General features: G+C 46.6%; 1 protein-coding gene across 1 annotated transcript in view; it reads left to right on the top strand.

The window, feature by feature from the left end:
- Positions 1-14,494, top strand: part of LOC139759377 (trypsin-1-like) — a gene marked incomplete at its 5' end in the record, with an annotated part of 24,171 nt that extends 9,677 nt beyond the window's left edge. The window contains 5 exons of the mRNA XM_071681477.1: positions 945-1,104; positions 3,060-3,326; positions 4,141-4,297; positions 7,312-7,435; positions 11,935-14,494. Coding sequence (XP_071537578.1) covers positions 945-1,104; positions 3,060-3,326; positions 4,141-4,297; positions 7,312-7,435; positions 11,935-11,993 — 767 coding nt within the window. The remainder of the gene's footprint in view (positions 1-944; positions 1,105-3,059; positions 3,327-4,140; positions 4,298-7,311; positions 7,436-11,934) is intronic.
- Between the last annotated feature and the right edge of the window lie 3,688 nt (positions 14,495-18,182).

Genomic DNA, 18,182 nt, shown 5'->3' with positions numbered 1-18,182 from the left:
TTATACGTCTCCGGGACTTTCACATTTGAGTGTCAGCAGGGTAACAGTCCACACCATCCCTGCAACTGGGTGGAAACCAATACTGAACGGTTTTAATTAGATTACCAGGAGAAATCCGCAAAAGTGGATAGAATGCGGGCATTTTACGAGAATGTATTTCCTGCAAGTGACTGCAATTTCTCTCTAATCCCTTACAACAATAGCGAGATTATGAAATGGATATATATATATATATATATATATATATATATATATATATATATATATATATATATATATATATATATATATATATTTCTTTTTCTTTCAAACTTCGCCATTTCCCGCGTTAGCAAGGTAGCGTTAATAACAGAGGACTGGGCCTCTGGGGAATACCCTCACATGGCCCCCTTCTCTGTTCCACCACACCCCTAACATCACCCACCATACTCCTGCCATACACTCACCACACCCCTGCCATACACCCACCACACTCCTGCCATACACCCACCACACCCCTGTCATACACCCACTATACCCCTGCCATACATCCACTACACCCCTGCCATACACCTACTACACCCCTGCCATACACCCACCACACCCCTGCCATACACCCACTACACCCCTGCCATACACCCACTACACCCCTGCCATACCAAATAGCTCACATTTCTCCCGAAGTACAAGCAAGCCTCTCCCTGAGTACCGTCTATTGGTCAAGGTCACCTGGCCCGCTAGGGCTCCTCCCACGAACAGACACACACACATCCAGACCACAGCATTGTCAGCAGGACTACCCTGTGTAGGGCACGACGAGCCATTGACAGGGGAAAATGTCGATAACAAATGCTCTGTTTCAGCCTATACATGTTACTGCTTTCCAAGGTACCCATGTGCTGCTCCTGTTGCTCCCGACCCCAAGGCAATTACTGCTACAGTATATTTTTGGTCCCTTCCCGCAGGGTGCGGCAGGCGCGGCACCAGCACCCGCATCGTAGGCGGCACGGACGCCGGCCTCCACGAGTTCCCATGGCAGGCCCTGGTGCTCATCCCGAGCGGCTTCTGTGGCGGAGTCCTCATCAACGAGCGCTTCGTCCTCACCGCCGCCCACTGCATCGACTCGTGAGTACCTCGCTCCAACACCCTCCTCACCACGCCACCACCACCAGGCACTGTGTCCTCCTCACCACGCCACCACCACCAGGCACTGTGTCCCCCTCACCACGCCACCACCACCAGGCACTGTGTCCCCCTCACCACGCCACCACCACCAGGCACTGTGTCCCCCTCACCACGCCACCACCACCAGGCACTGTGTCCTCCTCACCACGCCACCACCACCAGACCTGTGTCCTCCTCACCACGCCACCACCAGGCACTCTGTCCTCCTCACCACGCCACCACCAGGCACTCTGTCCTCCTCACCACGCCACCACCAAGCACTGTGTCCTCCTCACCACGCCACCACCACCAGACACTGTGTCCTCCTCACCACGCCACCAGACACCGTGTCCTCCTCACCACGCCACCAGACACCGTGTCCTCCTCACCACGCCACCAGGCACTGTTTCCTCCTCACCATCAGTATTACTATTGTATAACCATAGGAACCCTTCTCCAGCCGATCCTACAGCTTAAAGCAGGACTACAGTCAGTAGCAGGGACAGGATGGACACCTTTGAAGGGAAAGGTTCTTGGATAACACTTTAATGACTGGTCAACTAGCAATAATACCGCCTCCTCACCAGTCGTGACTTTTCTTTCATTCGCGGAGTCCGATGTATATATATATATATATATATATATATATATATATATATATATATATATATATATGTATATATATGTATATATATGTATATATATATGTATATATATATATGTATATATATATATATATATATATATATATATATATATATATATATATATATATATATATGTATATATATATATGTATATATATATATATATATATATATATATATATATATATATATATATATATATATATATATATTATTCCTGGGGATAGGGAAGAAAGAATACTTCCCACTTATTCCCTTCGTGTCGTAAAAAGCGACCAAAAAGGGTGGGAGCGGGGGGCTGGAAATCCTCCCCTCCAGTTTTTACTTTTCCAAAAGAAGGAACAGAGAAGGGGGGCAAGTGATGATTATCCCTCTTAGGCTCAGTCCTCTGTTCTTAACGCTACCTCGCTAACGCGGCAAATGGCGAATATTTATTGGGAGAAAAATGATATATGTATATAGATATATATATATTTTTTTCTTACCATTCGCTTAATAACTGAGATGGCATTACTCCAGTCCATACAGGGATTATAAATTTTAACATGATTAACCAAAGCATTTGGTTCTTGTCCTGTTCTTAATCTATATTTATGTTGCTCACGTCTAACAAAAAAAAAAAAAAAACCCATACCAGTCTGCCCAACATAAACATATCACAATTTTATATGGTCCTATATACACAGCCTGCAGAACTTTCTGGCATGTTCCTGTAAGATATTCTTTATAGTATTGTTGTTGCTGAAGGCAACATTTACATTAAAGGATTTAAACAACCTGGGAAGTAAAGTGAAATTATTACTAAAAGGGAGAACTAAAAAATTCTTGGTGTCTAGGTGAGATTTGAGTTGTAACTTTACATAATGATTCCTTTGCCAACTTAAGGGCTTTGTCAGTGATAGATCTAGGATACTTTAACTTAATATATCTTCTCAAATTCATCATCAATACGTAATGCCCTACGGAACATAGACTGGAATGATGATCAATTAACTCTTGTCATGTTGATTTGAGTAGTAATGGATATATGAGCATACATTGGTAGGTTTTCTGTATTATGTGCTAAACCTAAAACATGTTTCTATCCCTATGGATCATGCAATTAGAGGGTAAAATGTTTGATATATATATATAGCTAGATAGATGATAGATAACCATGCAGGATGTGCTGGCATTTGATTTCTCTCATGCAGCATCATAGAGTTCGTAGGGAAGACCTTGCATACACAGTATCTGGTGAGGATTAACAATTTTGTCGCCTGGGATCAGGACGGCGCTGCCCAACGGCGCCCTACCGGAGGTGGTGCTCGGCGAGCACCAGCGGAGCACACAGGATGAGACGCCCCACACGATGGTGCTGCAGGCGGCCAGGGTCGTGCCCCACGAGAGCTACGGCCAGCCCGTCAGCGCCAAGGATAACGACATAGGCCTCATAGAACTGGCCAGCAGCGTCGACTTGGAGGCCACGCCCAACATCGCCCCCGCCTGCCCGCCAGGACTCGACAACTACGACAGCACCTCCGTCATTGCCATCGGGTAACTCCTCCTCCCTCATCCACTTGTCCTCACTCATGGCACATCTCATTAACCTCATAAAGACCTCGTAGCCATGAGCGCCATATAAAGTGCCGTCCTAGTGTCCAGCAGCACACCAGAAGAACCCTTGAGTCTGATGACCGAGCCTGTGACCTGACCAACCCAGGTCATCATACCTAAGGGTCGTGTCGTCCCCTGAGGTTAGGTGTTGAGTCAGTTACTGCATAACTCGGGTGTACAATTGACTGACCCTTGGCTTTGTTAAGTCTTATGTCATAAATTTACAGTCGGAACCAGAGCCAACCAACACATTTTGTCCCTCATGATATGGTTATCAAATGTAATGCAGTATATATATATATATATATATATATATATATATATATATATATATATATATATATATATATATTATCCCTGGGGATAGGGGAGAAAGAATACTTCCCACATATTCCCTCCGTGTCGTAGAAGGCGACTAAAAGGGGAGGGAGCGGGGGGCTGGAAATACTCCCATCTCGTTTTTTTTTTTAATTTTCCAAAAGAGGGAACAGAGAAGGGGGCCAGGTGAAGATATTCCCTCAAAGGCCCAGTCCTCTGTTCTTAATGCTACCTCGCTAACGCGGGAAATTGCGAAGTTAAATATATATATATATATATATATATATATATATATATATATATATATATATATATATATATATATATATATAATATGTAGCTGAACAATGGTATAGTTGGTTTAAAGATTGATATGTCAGTGTTCGAGATGTTTTAGTATGCGAGATGTGAGACTGAACCAGGTGTTGGTCTGCAGGTGGGGCTTCACCAGCTTCCCCGGGAAGCGGGCGGACGTGCTGCAGAAGGTGGACCTGGTGACCGTGCCGCTGGAGCAGTGCCGGGACAAGTACCTGGCCGGCCTCGTTACCGAGAACATGATCTGCGCCGCCGCCGAGGGGAAGGACGCCTGCTTCGTAAGTGTTCGTCCACGATGTATTCCTTCGTCAGTAGCTATCCAGTTGTTTGACCTTCCCTCTCGTTATCTCCTGTTCTCTTCCGTCTCCTGTATTTCTTCTTCGTGATCTTTGTTCAGACAGAATGGTGGGAGAAACTGCGGAATTAGAAAATGTTCATAGATTTTCCACAACCCGTATTGATGTGGCAAAGGAACCAGATTACTGGTTCCTATACATGCACCAGATGTTCATCCTCTTTGTTTGGGCTGGTCGATAGTTAGGTACCTGGCTGATGTGTGCGCGTACGCGCATAGGCGTAAATGCATGGTGTGTGCAGACAAGGATAAGACATAGGTCAACACGTGTAAAACTTACTTAACACAACACACAAGTAGCTATCACACACACACACACACACACACACACACACACATTACTCTTCTTGATCTGTGTAAATAACTTGCCAAAGGGACCGAAAACTCCGAACTTGGTCTGATACATGGTTGATGACGTCAAGCTTGAGTCCATACAGGATGACGAGGATGGGACACAGTGAAAGAAGGTGTCGATGCCTGTATTACCCAGCTGGAAGTAAGCTATAGGAACATGGGTTTTAAATGTGCGTCGACAGTGTACCTCGCTTCTCCGAAGAACCCCATCGTACGGGAAGTGTTACAAAGAGACAAGTCGTCTCCTGGCAGATACCAGAACGCATTCATGTACATGGATAAGGAAATGTTCACCAAACCCCTCAATTAACATCTCACATAAGGCCAAAACTAGAGCATGTTTCCCCAAGTTTGGGTCACCGCACTTAAAGAAGTACATAGAACTATTAGAGAAGGTCTAGAGAATTGAGAGAGTCGAGTTACAGCATTTTCGGTTACAGTGAAGGGTTAGAGAGAGAGAGAGAGAGAGAGGGGGGGGGGGAGGGGAATAGAATGATGGCAATCCCTGAGTTTACAAACCAGTTTAATAATGTCAACAGTGAACAGTTTGTTTTTTTTTCTCACGTTTTCTTTTACGTTGGAGGTTCCAGTCGCAGACATAAGTCCACATCCACGAAGCGCCTTAATTGACTTATGGAGAGGTTAATGAAAGGGAAAAATAAAAGGCAGGGGAGAAAAATTTACAAAAATTTTGAGGAAAAGTGCCAGGCCATAGTTATTGTGAAAGACATGTAAGGGCTGAGAGATCCAAAGCTTCAAGGTGTAGGGAAAGAATCGGGTATCAAAACTGCCCTCATTTGAGTTGCCAATGGCCACACAGTAATCATGTGACGCAGCAGCTTGCCGAGTTTTGCGTGGTCTAGCTAGTGGTGGGGGGGCACACAAGCAGCCAGTTGTCGAGAGCAAAAACCAAAGTAGTAGCTGTAGAAAAAGGGAAAATGAACCAACATTGCGGCGTAGGGCAAGTGGGTCAAGTTTTGAAGTTAGCCAGGGAGAGTTGACAAATCGGATCGCTTTCGACTCGGCTCTGTCAAGTAAGGATATGCACAGCTAGAACCCACCCTAAATGTGAGAGTAGTGTTACAAGAACGGATCAGTCCTTTGTATAAACGGAATAACCAAGTTTTTGAAGAGATTCAAACCTAGAAAAACCAGAAGTCATAACATGAGATGGAGCAAGAGACTTGCTAGAAAGGAAGGCTGGACTTTCCTTTGCCTCACTGCATCTCTCCCAACACTCCTAGACCTGTTTTTTTTTTTTTTTTTTCCGTTATTCATTTCTCCAAGTCTCGGTCTCAATTCCAATCTCCTGTTAAACGACATCTGTTTATTCTAATCTGGATCTTTCTATTACCCAGCTGTCCGGGGCTTCCGTGCTGCAACTGCCAAATGCCTAGCCATACATTTCTACAATCGCTTTCGCTCCAAGGTTGGTGTTGGTGCTACTGCAGTACTTAAACCCCTTTTGCCAGCTTAGTGGACCTTGAGCCTCTCCACTTGAACACGTTTGGCTCAGCATTTCTCTGCTCCGTAGACCTGTGCTTTTATATTTCGTGTATTTCGCTTCACTTCCTCCAGTTGTATGCTACTCCCGACTGCTTGACCACCTCTTGCTGCCACGAAGCGTTACTGTCTGCATTTACACCCTGAACTCCTCAGTGGAGGTGGTTTAGGTGTACATCACAGGTATTTTTTTTTTTCAAGCTGCTCAAGGGATGATCCCGGTGGGGTGTGCTCCTCCCCCTGACCAATCTGTGACACGTCCTTAATCACTCGTTACGACCACACTTCCAATCCATGTGACCTCATCCTTATCTCTGACCCCTCTCCTGATAGTGTTATCCACTTTTGTAGATTAATAGAATCTAGGGACATAAAGCGAGTTGCTAACATCGAGAAGGACGAAGGAAAACCACATTAAACTTCCTCAACCTGGCTTTGTTCTCGTCACCGTCACTCACTCACCCCAGTCTGTCCGCCGTGATCTTCCTCCCCTCCACTTGCTGTACGACAGAGATGATCTCGGTCTCTCGTGAGACGTCTGCGTGTGTTCCTGCTGCTTCCCATGCTTTCTCTGTGGAGACTGGCCACACGAGGATGGACCTTTATAACACCAGTCTTCCTTCCAATAGTAACTTCTCTCTATATCGTCCATCATCATCATTACTCTCACCTTTCTGCCTTCAAGAGTCTGGGTCTCCAAACACCCGAAGAACTCTTGATTGATGTCTTCATTCATCTGCACATCCTCTATAGTCTTTCCCTCCACGGTCGTCACGTGAATGGCCTTAGAAAGGGTCCATAAATTTTTTTTTCAATAATTGGTCACACAACAACGACGGCCAAGGTGACCTTGGCTGTCTGTAAATTTAAAATCCCAAATAATGGTCAACCAGCCATCTGACATGGGTATGAGTGGATCGCGTTTCGCCCGGGCTGGGTCGCTTAGTAGGAAACAAGAAAAATACTACGTGTCCGTTTCGCCACTGTTAACCAACTTCGTAAGTGCAGAACCAAAAGAGATTGATATATGTGTGGTAACGTGCAGTTACGTAACGCTGGTGTGTGTTGTGTTATTCCCAGGACGACAGCGGCGGGCCGCTCATGACGCGGGCCGGCAACCACTGGCAAGTGATCGGGATTGTGTCCTTCGGCCCGACAGCCTGTGCTGACAAGACGGTACCTGGCGTCTACACCAGGGTAACTAGTGAGTGTCAACATCAGGGTAACTAGTGAGTGTCAACATCAGGGTAACTAGTGAATGTCAACACCAGGGTAACTAGTGAGTGTCAACATCAGGGTAACTAGTGAATGTATACATCAGGGTAACTGGTGAGTGTCTACACTAGGGTGACTAGTGAGTGCCAACACTAGGGTAACTGGTGAGTGTCTACACCAGGGTAAGTAGTGAGTGTCAACACCAAGGTAACTAGTGAGTGTCAACACTAGGGTAACTGGTGAGTGTCTACACTAGGGTAACTAGTGAGTGTGTAAGACCGATGTAAGATAACACACGTACCATTAATTTTTCATTAGCTATCTAGTTTTATCATTTCACTGAGTTGTACATATGTAGTTGTACATATGTAGACGCGTCACATGGAATATGTTCACGGGCGCACAGTTTAGTTTGTAAGAACCAAGCACAATGTCAATATTGTTTAGTCTTGTGTAACATGTAGAGCGGACCTGCAGACGACACAAGGAAGAACAGACGTTCGCCCTCACACATGTTGTTATGGAGTGGTTGTTGACAGACCCAGGTGAAAGCTGGGGTCAGCAGCTAGCTCAGGTTACACACTCGCTCTTCAGCCTCGATATACACGGACCATTCGTGTGTCGTAGAGTGTCATCAGACCCTAGTAAAGACCAACTGAAATTCGTTGAGTACCACGGAACGAAGACGTCGACCCCAGACTACAAGTGGTGGCAGCGGTGAGGATCAGAAAACTCCTCTCCAACAATGGGAGGAACGTATGATCTATACAAACTATATTTTCATGTTAAATACGATACAACCTATGTTGCGCCGTAGATTCCCGTCCTAATAACAAGTTAGGAGGAAAAGTTACACTACGATTACTGCACGGGGTTATGGTAACGACCCGAGTTGCTTACGTGAATGCTTATTTCATTAGTGCTTCTTACGTCGAGATTTTCATTCGAGATACTCATACGTGATGGGTAGAAGTCCGAGCATTAAGTTCGAGTGCGCATTAATGGTTGAATAAAATCATAATGAATTATATTTGCTTCCGCGCAGCTGGCTAGAAGGATTGAGATAGGCTGATCCTGAGAACACCCATTAAATCGAAGTTTGTAATGTGCGAAGATGCCAAAGAACGAATATGTCTTTATAGAGTTCTTTCTGAGATGGAGTCCTGTCATGAGAGGGAGATTGTTGATATTACGACGATGAACCTGTTGTAGGTGGCGTCTGCCTAGCGAAGACTCTGCTCCGCGGAAGTGTGCCTAGCGCTCAATGGCATAAACACTTTTGGCGCTGTTGGGCGAGAGCGGGTTACAGTCAGCCTGTTGTCTCTGACTGGAGGAAATTATGGCCTGGTCGGCTGAATTGTGGCAACCGAGACTGTGATGACTGCCATGGGTTGGTTGACTGAGTTTGGTTTGCTCAAGGCGCGAGAACAAGTCCGTTGGTGTAAGAACACACATTCGCCTCATGTCCTGGTTGGCGGCAACGGAAGCACGTAACTGTTTTTAACCGCGAGACGAATTACTGTGTTGATTACCTTAGGATGTTTCATCACACTGTGGGAAGCCGACACCATCTCCGGTGTCTCGGTGGTGGTGGAATAACCACCTTTCTTCTATGATTTAATGTGCAACAGTCTCATAAAAGTTTGCGTGTTTTGAGGGGTCCAGCACAGCTGATATTCCACATTGAGGATTCATAAGCGTGCCTAACTAATCTTATTCCTCCATGTAAAGTACTTCATTGATCAGGGACTGACGTATCATCCATATATGTTGCGTTACGAGCACGTAAAAGGACGTCAAGGTAGTTATCTGAAAATTATATATATATATATATATATATATATATATATATATATATATATATATATATATATATATATATATATATCATAACGTAGATATTACAGAAAGAGTGCGCTGTATTGGGTACACCATATTGATGTGCAGGGTCCTTATCTTATCTCAAGGGAAGAGTCCTTCAGGTCGCCGTGGGTGTAACTATGTGGTGGGAGTCTCGCTGTAAAGTTGACGGAGTTGATGTGCCGGTGGGGAGCCGGGGTGACGGTAGAGAATGTGTGTGTGTGTGTGTGTGTGTGTTGTTGGGTTTAATGCAACGAGGTGATGAGGTGGTTGCAGTCGTCCGGTTCGCTCGCAAGAGGAATCGCTGGCCTGGCGATGCCGCCGTGTTGATCTCCTAGTGTCAGCAGTGCAATAACGGCTTATCTTCGATGCAGGGAGATATGGTCCTTATATGCTGGTAGAGGGTTCACTCCTTAATGTCCACAGGAGGAACATGCCGGGACTTGACGTCTTCATGGAGGCTTTCTGGAGAGAGCAGTAGAGATGGATGACGGGCGTCCGTAGGTCGGTCGCCCTTGCCACCACTTGTAGTCTGGGGTCGACGTCTTCGTTCCGTGGACCTTAATAAATTTCAGTTGGTCTTTACTAGGGTCTGATGACACTCTACGCCATACGAATGGTCCGTGTATATCGAGGCTGAAGAGCGAGTGTGTAACCTGAGCTAGCTGTTGACCCCAGCTTTTATCTGGGTCTGTCAACAACCACTCCATAACAACAACGTGTGAGGGCGAACGTTCTGGTCTTCCTTGTGTCGTCTGCAGGTCCGCTCTACATGTTACACAAGACTAAACAATATTGACGTTGTACTTGGTTCTTACACACTAAACTGTGCGCCCGTGAACATATTCCATGTGACGCATCTACATATGTACAACTACATATGTACAACTAAATATGTACAACTACATTATGTACAACTCACAGTGAAATGATAAAATAGCTAATGAAAAATTAATGGTGCGCGTGTTATCTTACATCGCTCTTACACTCCACCACCGTGGTACCACGGGTACTGCACCACCACCACCACTGGTACTGCACCACCACCACTGATATTGCACCACCACCACCACTGGTATTGCACCACCACCACTGATACTGCACCACCACCACCACTGGTACTGCACCACCACCAGTGGTACTGCACCACCACCACCACAACTGGAACTGCACCACCTCCACCACCACTGGAACTGCATCACCACCACAAGTACTGCACCACTACCATCACCACTGGGACTGCACCACTACCACAGATACTTCATCAACACCACCACCACCACTGGAACTGTATCACCACCATAAGTACCGCACCACAACCACCACCACTGGGACTGCACCACTACCACCACCACCACCGCAACTGGAACTGCACCACCACCATTGGAGCTGCATCACCACCACAGGTACTGCACCACCACCACAGATGCTGCACCACCATCACCACCACCACTAGAACTGCATCACCACCACAAGGACTGTACAACCACCACTGGAACTGCACCGCCACCACATGTTCTGCACCACCACCACTGGAATTGCACCACCATCACCACTACTGGAACTGCACCACCACCACCACCACTGGAACTGCACCACCACCACCACCATTCTGGAACTGCACCACCACCACCACCACCACTGGAACTGCACCACCACCACCACCACTGGAACTGCACCACCACCACCACCACCACTGGAACTGCACCACTACCACCATCACTGGAACTGCACCACCACCACCATTGGAACTGCACCACTACCACCACCACCACTGGAACTGCACCACTACCACCATCACTGGAACTGCACCACTACCACCATCACTGGAACTGCACCACTACCACCATCACTGGAACTGCACCACCACCACCACAGGTTCTGCACCACCACCACCACCACTGGAACTGCACCACCACCACCATCACTGGAACTGCACCACCACCACCACCATCACTGGAACTGCACCACCACCACCACCACTGGAACTGCACCACCACCATCACTGGAACTGCACCACCACCACCACAGGTTCTGCACCACCACCACAGGTGCCGTACCACCACCACCACCACCACTGGAACTGCACCACCACCGCTGGAACTGCACCACCACCACAGGTACCGCACCACCACCACTGGAACTGCACCACCACCACAGGTACCGCACCACCACTGGAACTGCACCACCACCACAGGTACCGCACCACCACTGGAACTGCACCACCACCACAGGTACCGCACCACCACAGGTACCGCACCACCACTGGAACTGCACCACCACCACCACTGGAACTGCACCATCACCACCACAGGTTCTGCACCACCACCACCACTGGATCTGCACCACCACTACAGTCCCTGTCTAGGTGCTGCAGCCGGCCCTCACCACCGTTGTACCAGCACCAGGAGGCTAGGCCACCCCTGACCAGGCCACAGCAGCAGCGCCCAGGAAGTCTCTGTCGTCCTGGCAGCTTCCATGGCAAGAAAACACCCCTCCAAATATATGAAGTAGTTCCCATCTTCTTTGAATACATTGCTTTAGATTTTTGAGGAAGAATTTGACAGAAAATGATTATTTGTCAGTATTAAAGCCGGACACTCCTCTCTCCTTCCCTCCCTACACCAGACTACATCCCGTGGATCCTTTCCAAGATCGGCAACGCCAGGACCTGCCCGCCAGCATGATGCCTCCCGATGAAGACAAAAGCTGCTCTAACTACGGCTGCGTTGGACATGACGGGAGGAGGAGGAGGAGACGAAGGAAAAAGAAAAAATGTCTTTCAGACATAGGTCGGAATCGAGAGAGAGAAAGAGTTGTGAGCTGAGGCACCAGCTAATGCGGAGTACAACTTAAGTTCCATCAGACGTTCCTCATCTCCCCCACCATCCAATAAAAGCCTAAAACAGAACCTCCAAAAAAATAATGTTTTTCTTGTCTCCATTGGTTGGGCGTGCGGGCCAATCATCCATCCCGGGGCCATGGTCAACATGGACGTGTACAGTCGGTGCGTTCCTCATACACCAAGTGCAGTCTCTCTCTCTCTCTCTCTCTCGGTCAGGTCAGGTCACCGCCCAACCTACTTGGATCATAAGTGCACTGCCATCGACAACTGCTTCTCCCGCGTTAAGTGTTCCTTCACTTATATTATTTACATTGGTCAATCCTTCGTTTTCCAGCTTAACCAGCTACCCATATAGTACATCCTGTGGTGCAGGTTTTATTAAAGATATTGTGGTCATAACTTGGCCAGACGAGGGGGGCGTACAATGGTGGTTTGTCCTACGTAAAGCGTAGTGATAAGGGAGAGAAGTTTGAAGGAAAATGGTTATAAAGTGCAATCACGGCAGAGCTCACGGCCTGAACTGAACTGCGGGGAATTTGACACCTACGGACGAGACAGAGCGGCTGAAAATGGCACACCACGACCTTAGCCTCACTACCTCCCATCTTACCCCCCGCTCCCCGCCCCCAAAGTGCCTCCGTGTCCCCTTGGTCCACGCCTCCCCTCGCACGACCAACCCTACCACACCCAGTCAGCGCCCACTGCTCACACGCCCCAAGCCTCCCCCGCTGGTACTCTCTACCCCTCAGCCTATGCTCTCCATGTTCACCCTACCCGTCTCCCACCCCCAATCCTGCTACCTTCTCTCACCCCCACCCAAACCCCCATACTCCCATCCCTCCCCACTAATTTCCTCCCCTCGCCCTAATCCCCAAACCTACTCTTCGGTTTACGTCACGCCTCAACCACCCACCCAGCCTTTCCTCTCCCCCATCCTCATGGATACAACATGTATAGTGTATGTTGGGAGCAACGACGTTTTCCACAAGAACTCCAAATTCAGAGGTTACCATAAAGGAATATAATGAGCTGATTGGCACACCTTTAAAGCTAAGATCGAATCGGTACAGTAAGCGCCTCCCCGAGACGCGGTGTAGGTAACTTTGCTGTGAGTAGACGGCTGGGTGTCAATGAGACAATGAAACACCTGCGCGTAGATGTTAACATCGGCTTTGTAGACCCGTGGCTCAACTTCATAGGAGACAAGGCGGATTACACAGCAGAGATGGCATTCACCTGAGGTATAAAGAATCGGAACTCTTCGCTCTGCCAATCAAAGATCACATTGCAATATACGACACCAGAGGAAATTTACTTTTTGTCCAGTCCGATAGAAGTCGGCGTGTTGACCATATCAAACGGGCGGTTGAGGTCTGGTCAGGTCATAGTACATGTCACCTACTTTGTTAGAGCAAGAATTAGTGTATCATTCTTAAGACCAAACACCTCCCAGGGGCCATCTTTTGCTTCCGGTCCCTCAACGGTGGTGTCTAACAGACCACAGAGATGGATTCCTTGTGACTCCTCATTCTTAGAAATGAATGTCCCTGGTGGAGGCACCTTCTTGCTGGAAATGAGGATTCTCTCTTCTCGTACCAGCGATGACAACAGTTCCTCCGACTACCCAGCCGTCTAGATCATCCTCAGCAACTCGGGGACTGGATCACCCTCAGCCATGTCATCATCAAACCAAGCCAAGGCCGTGGTCATGCACAACAACACCACCTCCGGTCATGTTCCCCACTGTCTCACGAGGCCTCAGTCCCCCTCCAGGTTGCTCCGTCCAGCAAGCTTTTCACTGTCAATCAGACGATGGATTGAACTAGAAGGAACTCGTCAGTGCCACCATCCAGTTGTCTAACTATCCTCTGTACTCTGTCCATCAACTTAAGACTCTTTGAACTTGCTCTACTCAAAACTTGAAAATATCTGCAAAACTTTTAATCATTTGCAAGTTCACTCATGGCTCCTAAAAAAAAAAAAAAAAAAAAGAAGGTGCGTAAAAAAAGGAAAGTGCAAAATCGTCTTTGGTTCCTCTTACTTCACCAAACACCATCACCCTCCAGGCCATCTTTAACTTCTTCATCTGGGCTTAATCCAACCGTTCGGGAAGAACCTTCTACCCTGTTCCCCGCTACCGTCACCTCCTGCCACCAGTGATCATTTCCCGAACGTTCAGGTTCGGTACGACAGCATCGTGTCCATACGAGCGGGAAAAAAGTCTGAAGTGCGAGTCCAAAATTTGGATTTTTAGACTCGTAGTATTGCAACCCCTGAGCCTTGTGTGAAGTCAATAGATCTTTTACTACATCACAGCAGGTTTCTGATCTGTGATTCCCCCCCCCCCCCCTCCCCCCCCAGGAAAAAATCTTTGCAACCTCTCTTAAATGACAGCCATGCAAGTCTTTCGACTTTTAGCTCTTCATGGAACCTTTCATCTTGAAGCAGTTCCCTGATCTGTGTTCCTACAAAGTTATCCTCCATGATTTTTGCACTACTGATTCTGGTGAATTCATTCCTGAAATATATGAATCCATGGCCAGTTTTATCCACCCGAGCGTAATGTGCAAAGGAGGTAGATCAATTTTCTCAGTATCAACAACAACAGGAGAACTAATAACATTCATCTTCACTAGAGTCAGTGATGTTTGTTCCATTGAATAAAGAAACAGTTATGCATTTCATCCAACCCTGAGGCACAATCTTCTTCTATGCTAAGTTACATACCAAATGCATACACTATATCAAGCTTTCTCTTCCATACTCCAACATTTTAGCAATAATATTATGCATTCCAGCTATCTTTCCTTCATTTAATTTCATTTGTGCCCTTCTTGCTAAGGACCACTGTACTTTTATCCTTTTCCTTCTATTCTCCATACCCATGCATATAATAACTGTTGCTACGCCTTCTCCCATATTGATATCTTCTTCAAAGTTGTCTTTCCATTTTCATTTTTCTTCCTTCTTTTGATTCAGCAACTCCCTTCCTCACTTCTCATAGTCATATTTCAACTCTTACATCGAAGTCTTTCCTTTTTTCACCTTCTTCCAATGTAATGTCTTATTTTCACTAGATTGTCATCTATATTCTTTCCTCTATTAGCTTTATAACATTCCACTTCATTAATGTACCTTTAATAACAACTGGACAACAGCAACCGTCCTAATGTATCTTCACTACCACTGAGATTACAGTAACTGCATTACTATATCCTTAAAACTGCATTAGAACAACTTACTGTATCTCCACTATAAACATCTAGACAACAGTGATCGTCATACTGTATCTTCACTACCACTGACATTACAGTAACTGCATTACTATATCCTTAAAACTGCATTAGAATAAATTACTATATCTCCACTATAAACATCTAGACAACAGTGATCGTCATACTGTATCTTCACTACCACTGAAATTTCAGTAAATGCATTACTATATACATGAAACTGGATTAGAATATATTCCGTAATGAATCTACACGAAATCTCCACTACAATGACCAAACCACTGTATCTTCACTACCACTGAGATTGTAGTAACGGCATTACTATATCAATAAAATTGCATTAGAATATCTTCCTTACTGTATCTTCACCAACAATGGGATAACAGTGACCACCTCACGGTATCTTCACTACCACTGAGATTACCGTAACAGCATTTCTATATCTTTAATAATGGATTCCAATAACTTCCTGATTATATCTCCACTATAGCAACTGGATTACAGTCACTTTATTAATCAACATAATTCTAGTGCAGTATTCTTTTTACATTCCCAGTAGTGTAGATATATAACAAATATTTATCCATACATTCCTAGTCTGGCTTCCCACAGACACATTACCTATAGAAGAAGGCATTTCCTATCTTCGCTATCGTTCCCTCAGTGCCCCCAAAGATCCAATACCAAACATCAATGACCTAAGAATGTCTCAGTCTATCTTTCGAGATTTTGTTTCAAAAATATAACTACACTACTAACTGATAGTTGAAATCCACTATATTTCCCAAGGTATCCAGGATATACTTTGTAATGAGTTCTTTTCATCTTCTGAAGGTTAAGAGTTGGAGATTATAGATAGCAATGGACGAAACTATTGGCCATGTAGAAAGACCCAGGTTCTGTGAACTGTTGGAACCCAAACCCCAAAGAATTCCCCGAAGACGTCGACGCCACCAACAGAAACGCCACCAACAGCAACGCCACCAACAGCAACAAGTGGTTGATTACGAAATTGACGAAACTCTCGGCCATGTAGAAAGGCCGAGGTTCTGGGAACTGTTGGAACCCAAACCCCAAAGAATTCCCCGAGGACGCCGACGCCACCAACAGCAAATGGTTGATTCCACTTGTACCCAGACTCATGAAATAGTAGAACAACACACAACCATGGAGGTTCCACAGGAAACTCCTGTCTCAACCTTGGAGGTTCCACAGGTCACACCAGTCACCACACTGGAGGTTGCAGAGGACACTCCATTGGTGACCCAGGAGGTTCCAGAGGAAACTCCATTGGTGACCCAGGAGGTTCCAGAGGAAACTCCAATCGTGACCCACGAGGTTCTAGAACTTCCTGTACCAATCCCATCCCAGGAAATTCTCCCAGTACCCCGTCCCCTGTCTCTTCTCCCACTACTCCGTTCTCGCCAACTTCCACCACCCCTTCCCCGGGAACTTCTCCCACCACCCATTCCCCCGGTTATCATCCCACCACCCGGTCCCCTGGCTCTCCTCCCACCAACCAGAACCAGTCACCTGGCACTCCTCCCACTACCCCTTCCCCTGCTTCACCCAGCACCCCGTCTCTGGGCTCTCCTCCCACCACTCCGTCTCCTGCCTCCACTCCCACCACCCTGTCGCTTGGAATTCCCAATCCTCCTCTCCCCAGGTACTGTTTCCACCCCCACATCCCCTGGCACAACTCCCACCACCCCTGTCTCCCACCTCGACCTTGGAGTTTCCGCAGAAGCCTCCACAAGAGACTGCTGCCATGGATCTGGTGAGTCCAGAAGAGAGGTGCCTCGCTCCACTTTCCGACGTTTCTTCTCCCGTTGTGTCAAGTGGCTCGGCAGGATCGCTTGTCCCTGTTGTGTCAGACGTCCTCGGCTTTCTGATGAATGCCAGCCACGGAGGCGTTGAAAACCTTTAGTTATCCCCTACGCCATAACCTGGCTGCTGAAATGGACGTTTCCTTTTTTTTTTTCAATAGCGGTAATTATGTGCTGTAGCTGCAGGAAAAAGAGAAACTCGACTGAGTCATATACACCCCAGCTGCAGCGAACATAATAAAACAAAAGACATATCCACCCTTGCTACAGTTTACTAAGTTGGAGTAAGTCATATCTATTTATCTATCTATCTACCTACCTACCTATCTATCTATCTATCTATCTATAACTCTGATACCTATTCCCTTCAGGAACTCCCATCAAGGGGGTGGCCTTAGCAAAAGTCTTCACTTATCTCTGTCCTTACGTGCCTCTCTCGCATTTACCATTCCACACAGTCTTCCGCTATTTCTCTTCCACTCTATTTCCCCATGCCAGTCACGGTTATCCTTTCACACCAACCCCCTTCTCTTTCACTCTGATTCCCCATCTCACTGGTGGTCTTCCTCTCACATCAACCCCTTTCACTTTCCTATCACACCCTCTCTGTAAACTTCCCATCTTCCATTCCACCTACCAGCCCAAACCACCTCAAAATATGTTTCACCTAGTCTACCACTCCACAATTCATTCCATTGGCATTCCCTGTCATGCCAGATCTCTCATACACCCCCCCCCCCACTCATTTCTTACTTCACCCCATCTAGTCATACCACACGCTCCTATCATATAGCTCATTTCCACAGCCTAGATTCTTGGTCTTTCTGACTCATTCTTTGTACATGTTTCGGATGCAAGGGTTACCGTCGAGAGGACTATGCTGTTCCTTAATCTTTCTTCACTTCCATACACCTCTACTTTGTTCTATTAAGGGAGCTGATACCTCTTCTACCCTCTACTATTCTCTTCTGT

The sequence above is a fragment of the Panulirus ornatus genome, chromosome 3 (genome assembly GCF_036320965.1).
Source record: "Panulirus ornatus isolate Po-2019 chromosome 3, ASM3632096v1, whole genome shotgun sequence".
NCBI classification, from domain to species: domain Eukaryota; kingdom Metazoa; phylum Arthropoda; class Malacostraca; order Decapoda; family Palinuridae; genus Panulirus; species Panulirus ornatus.
The sequence above is the reverse complement of the archived record's forward strand: the minus strand, read 5'-3'. Positions and strand labels throughout refer to the sequence as shown.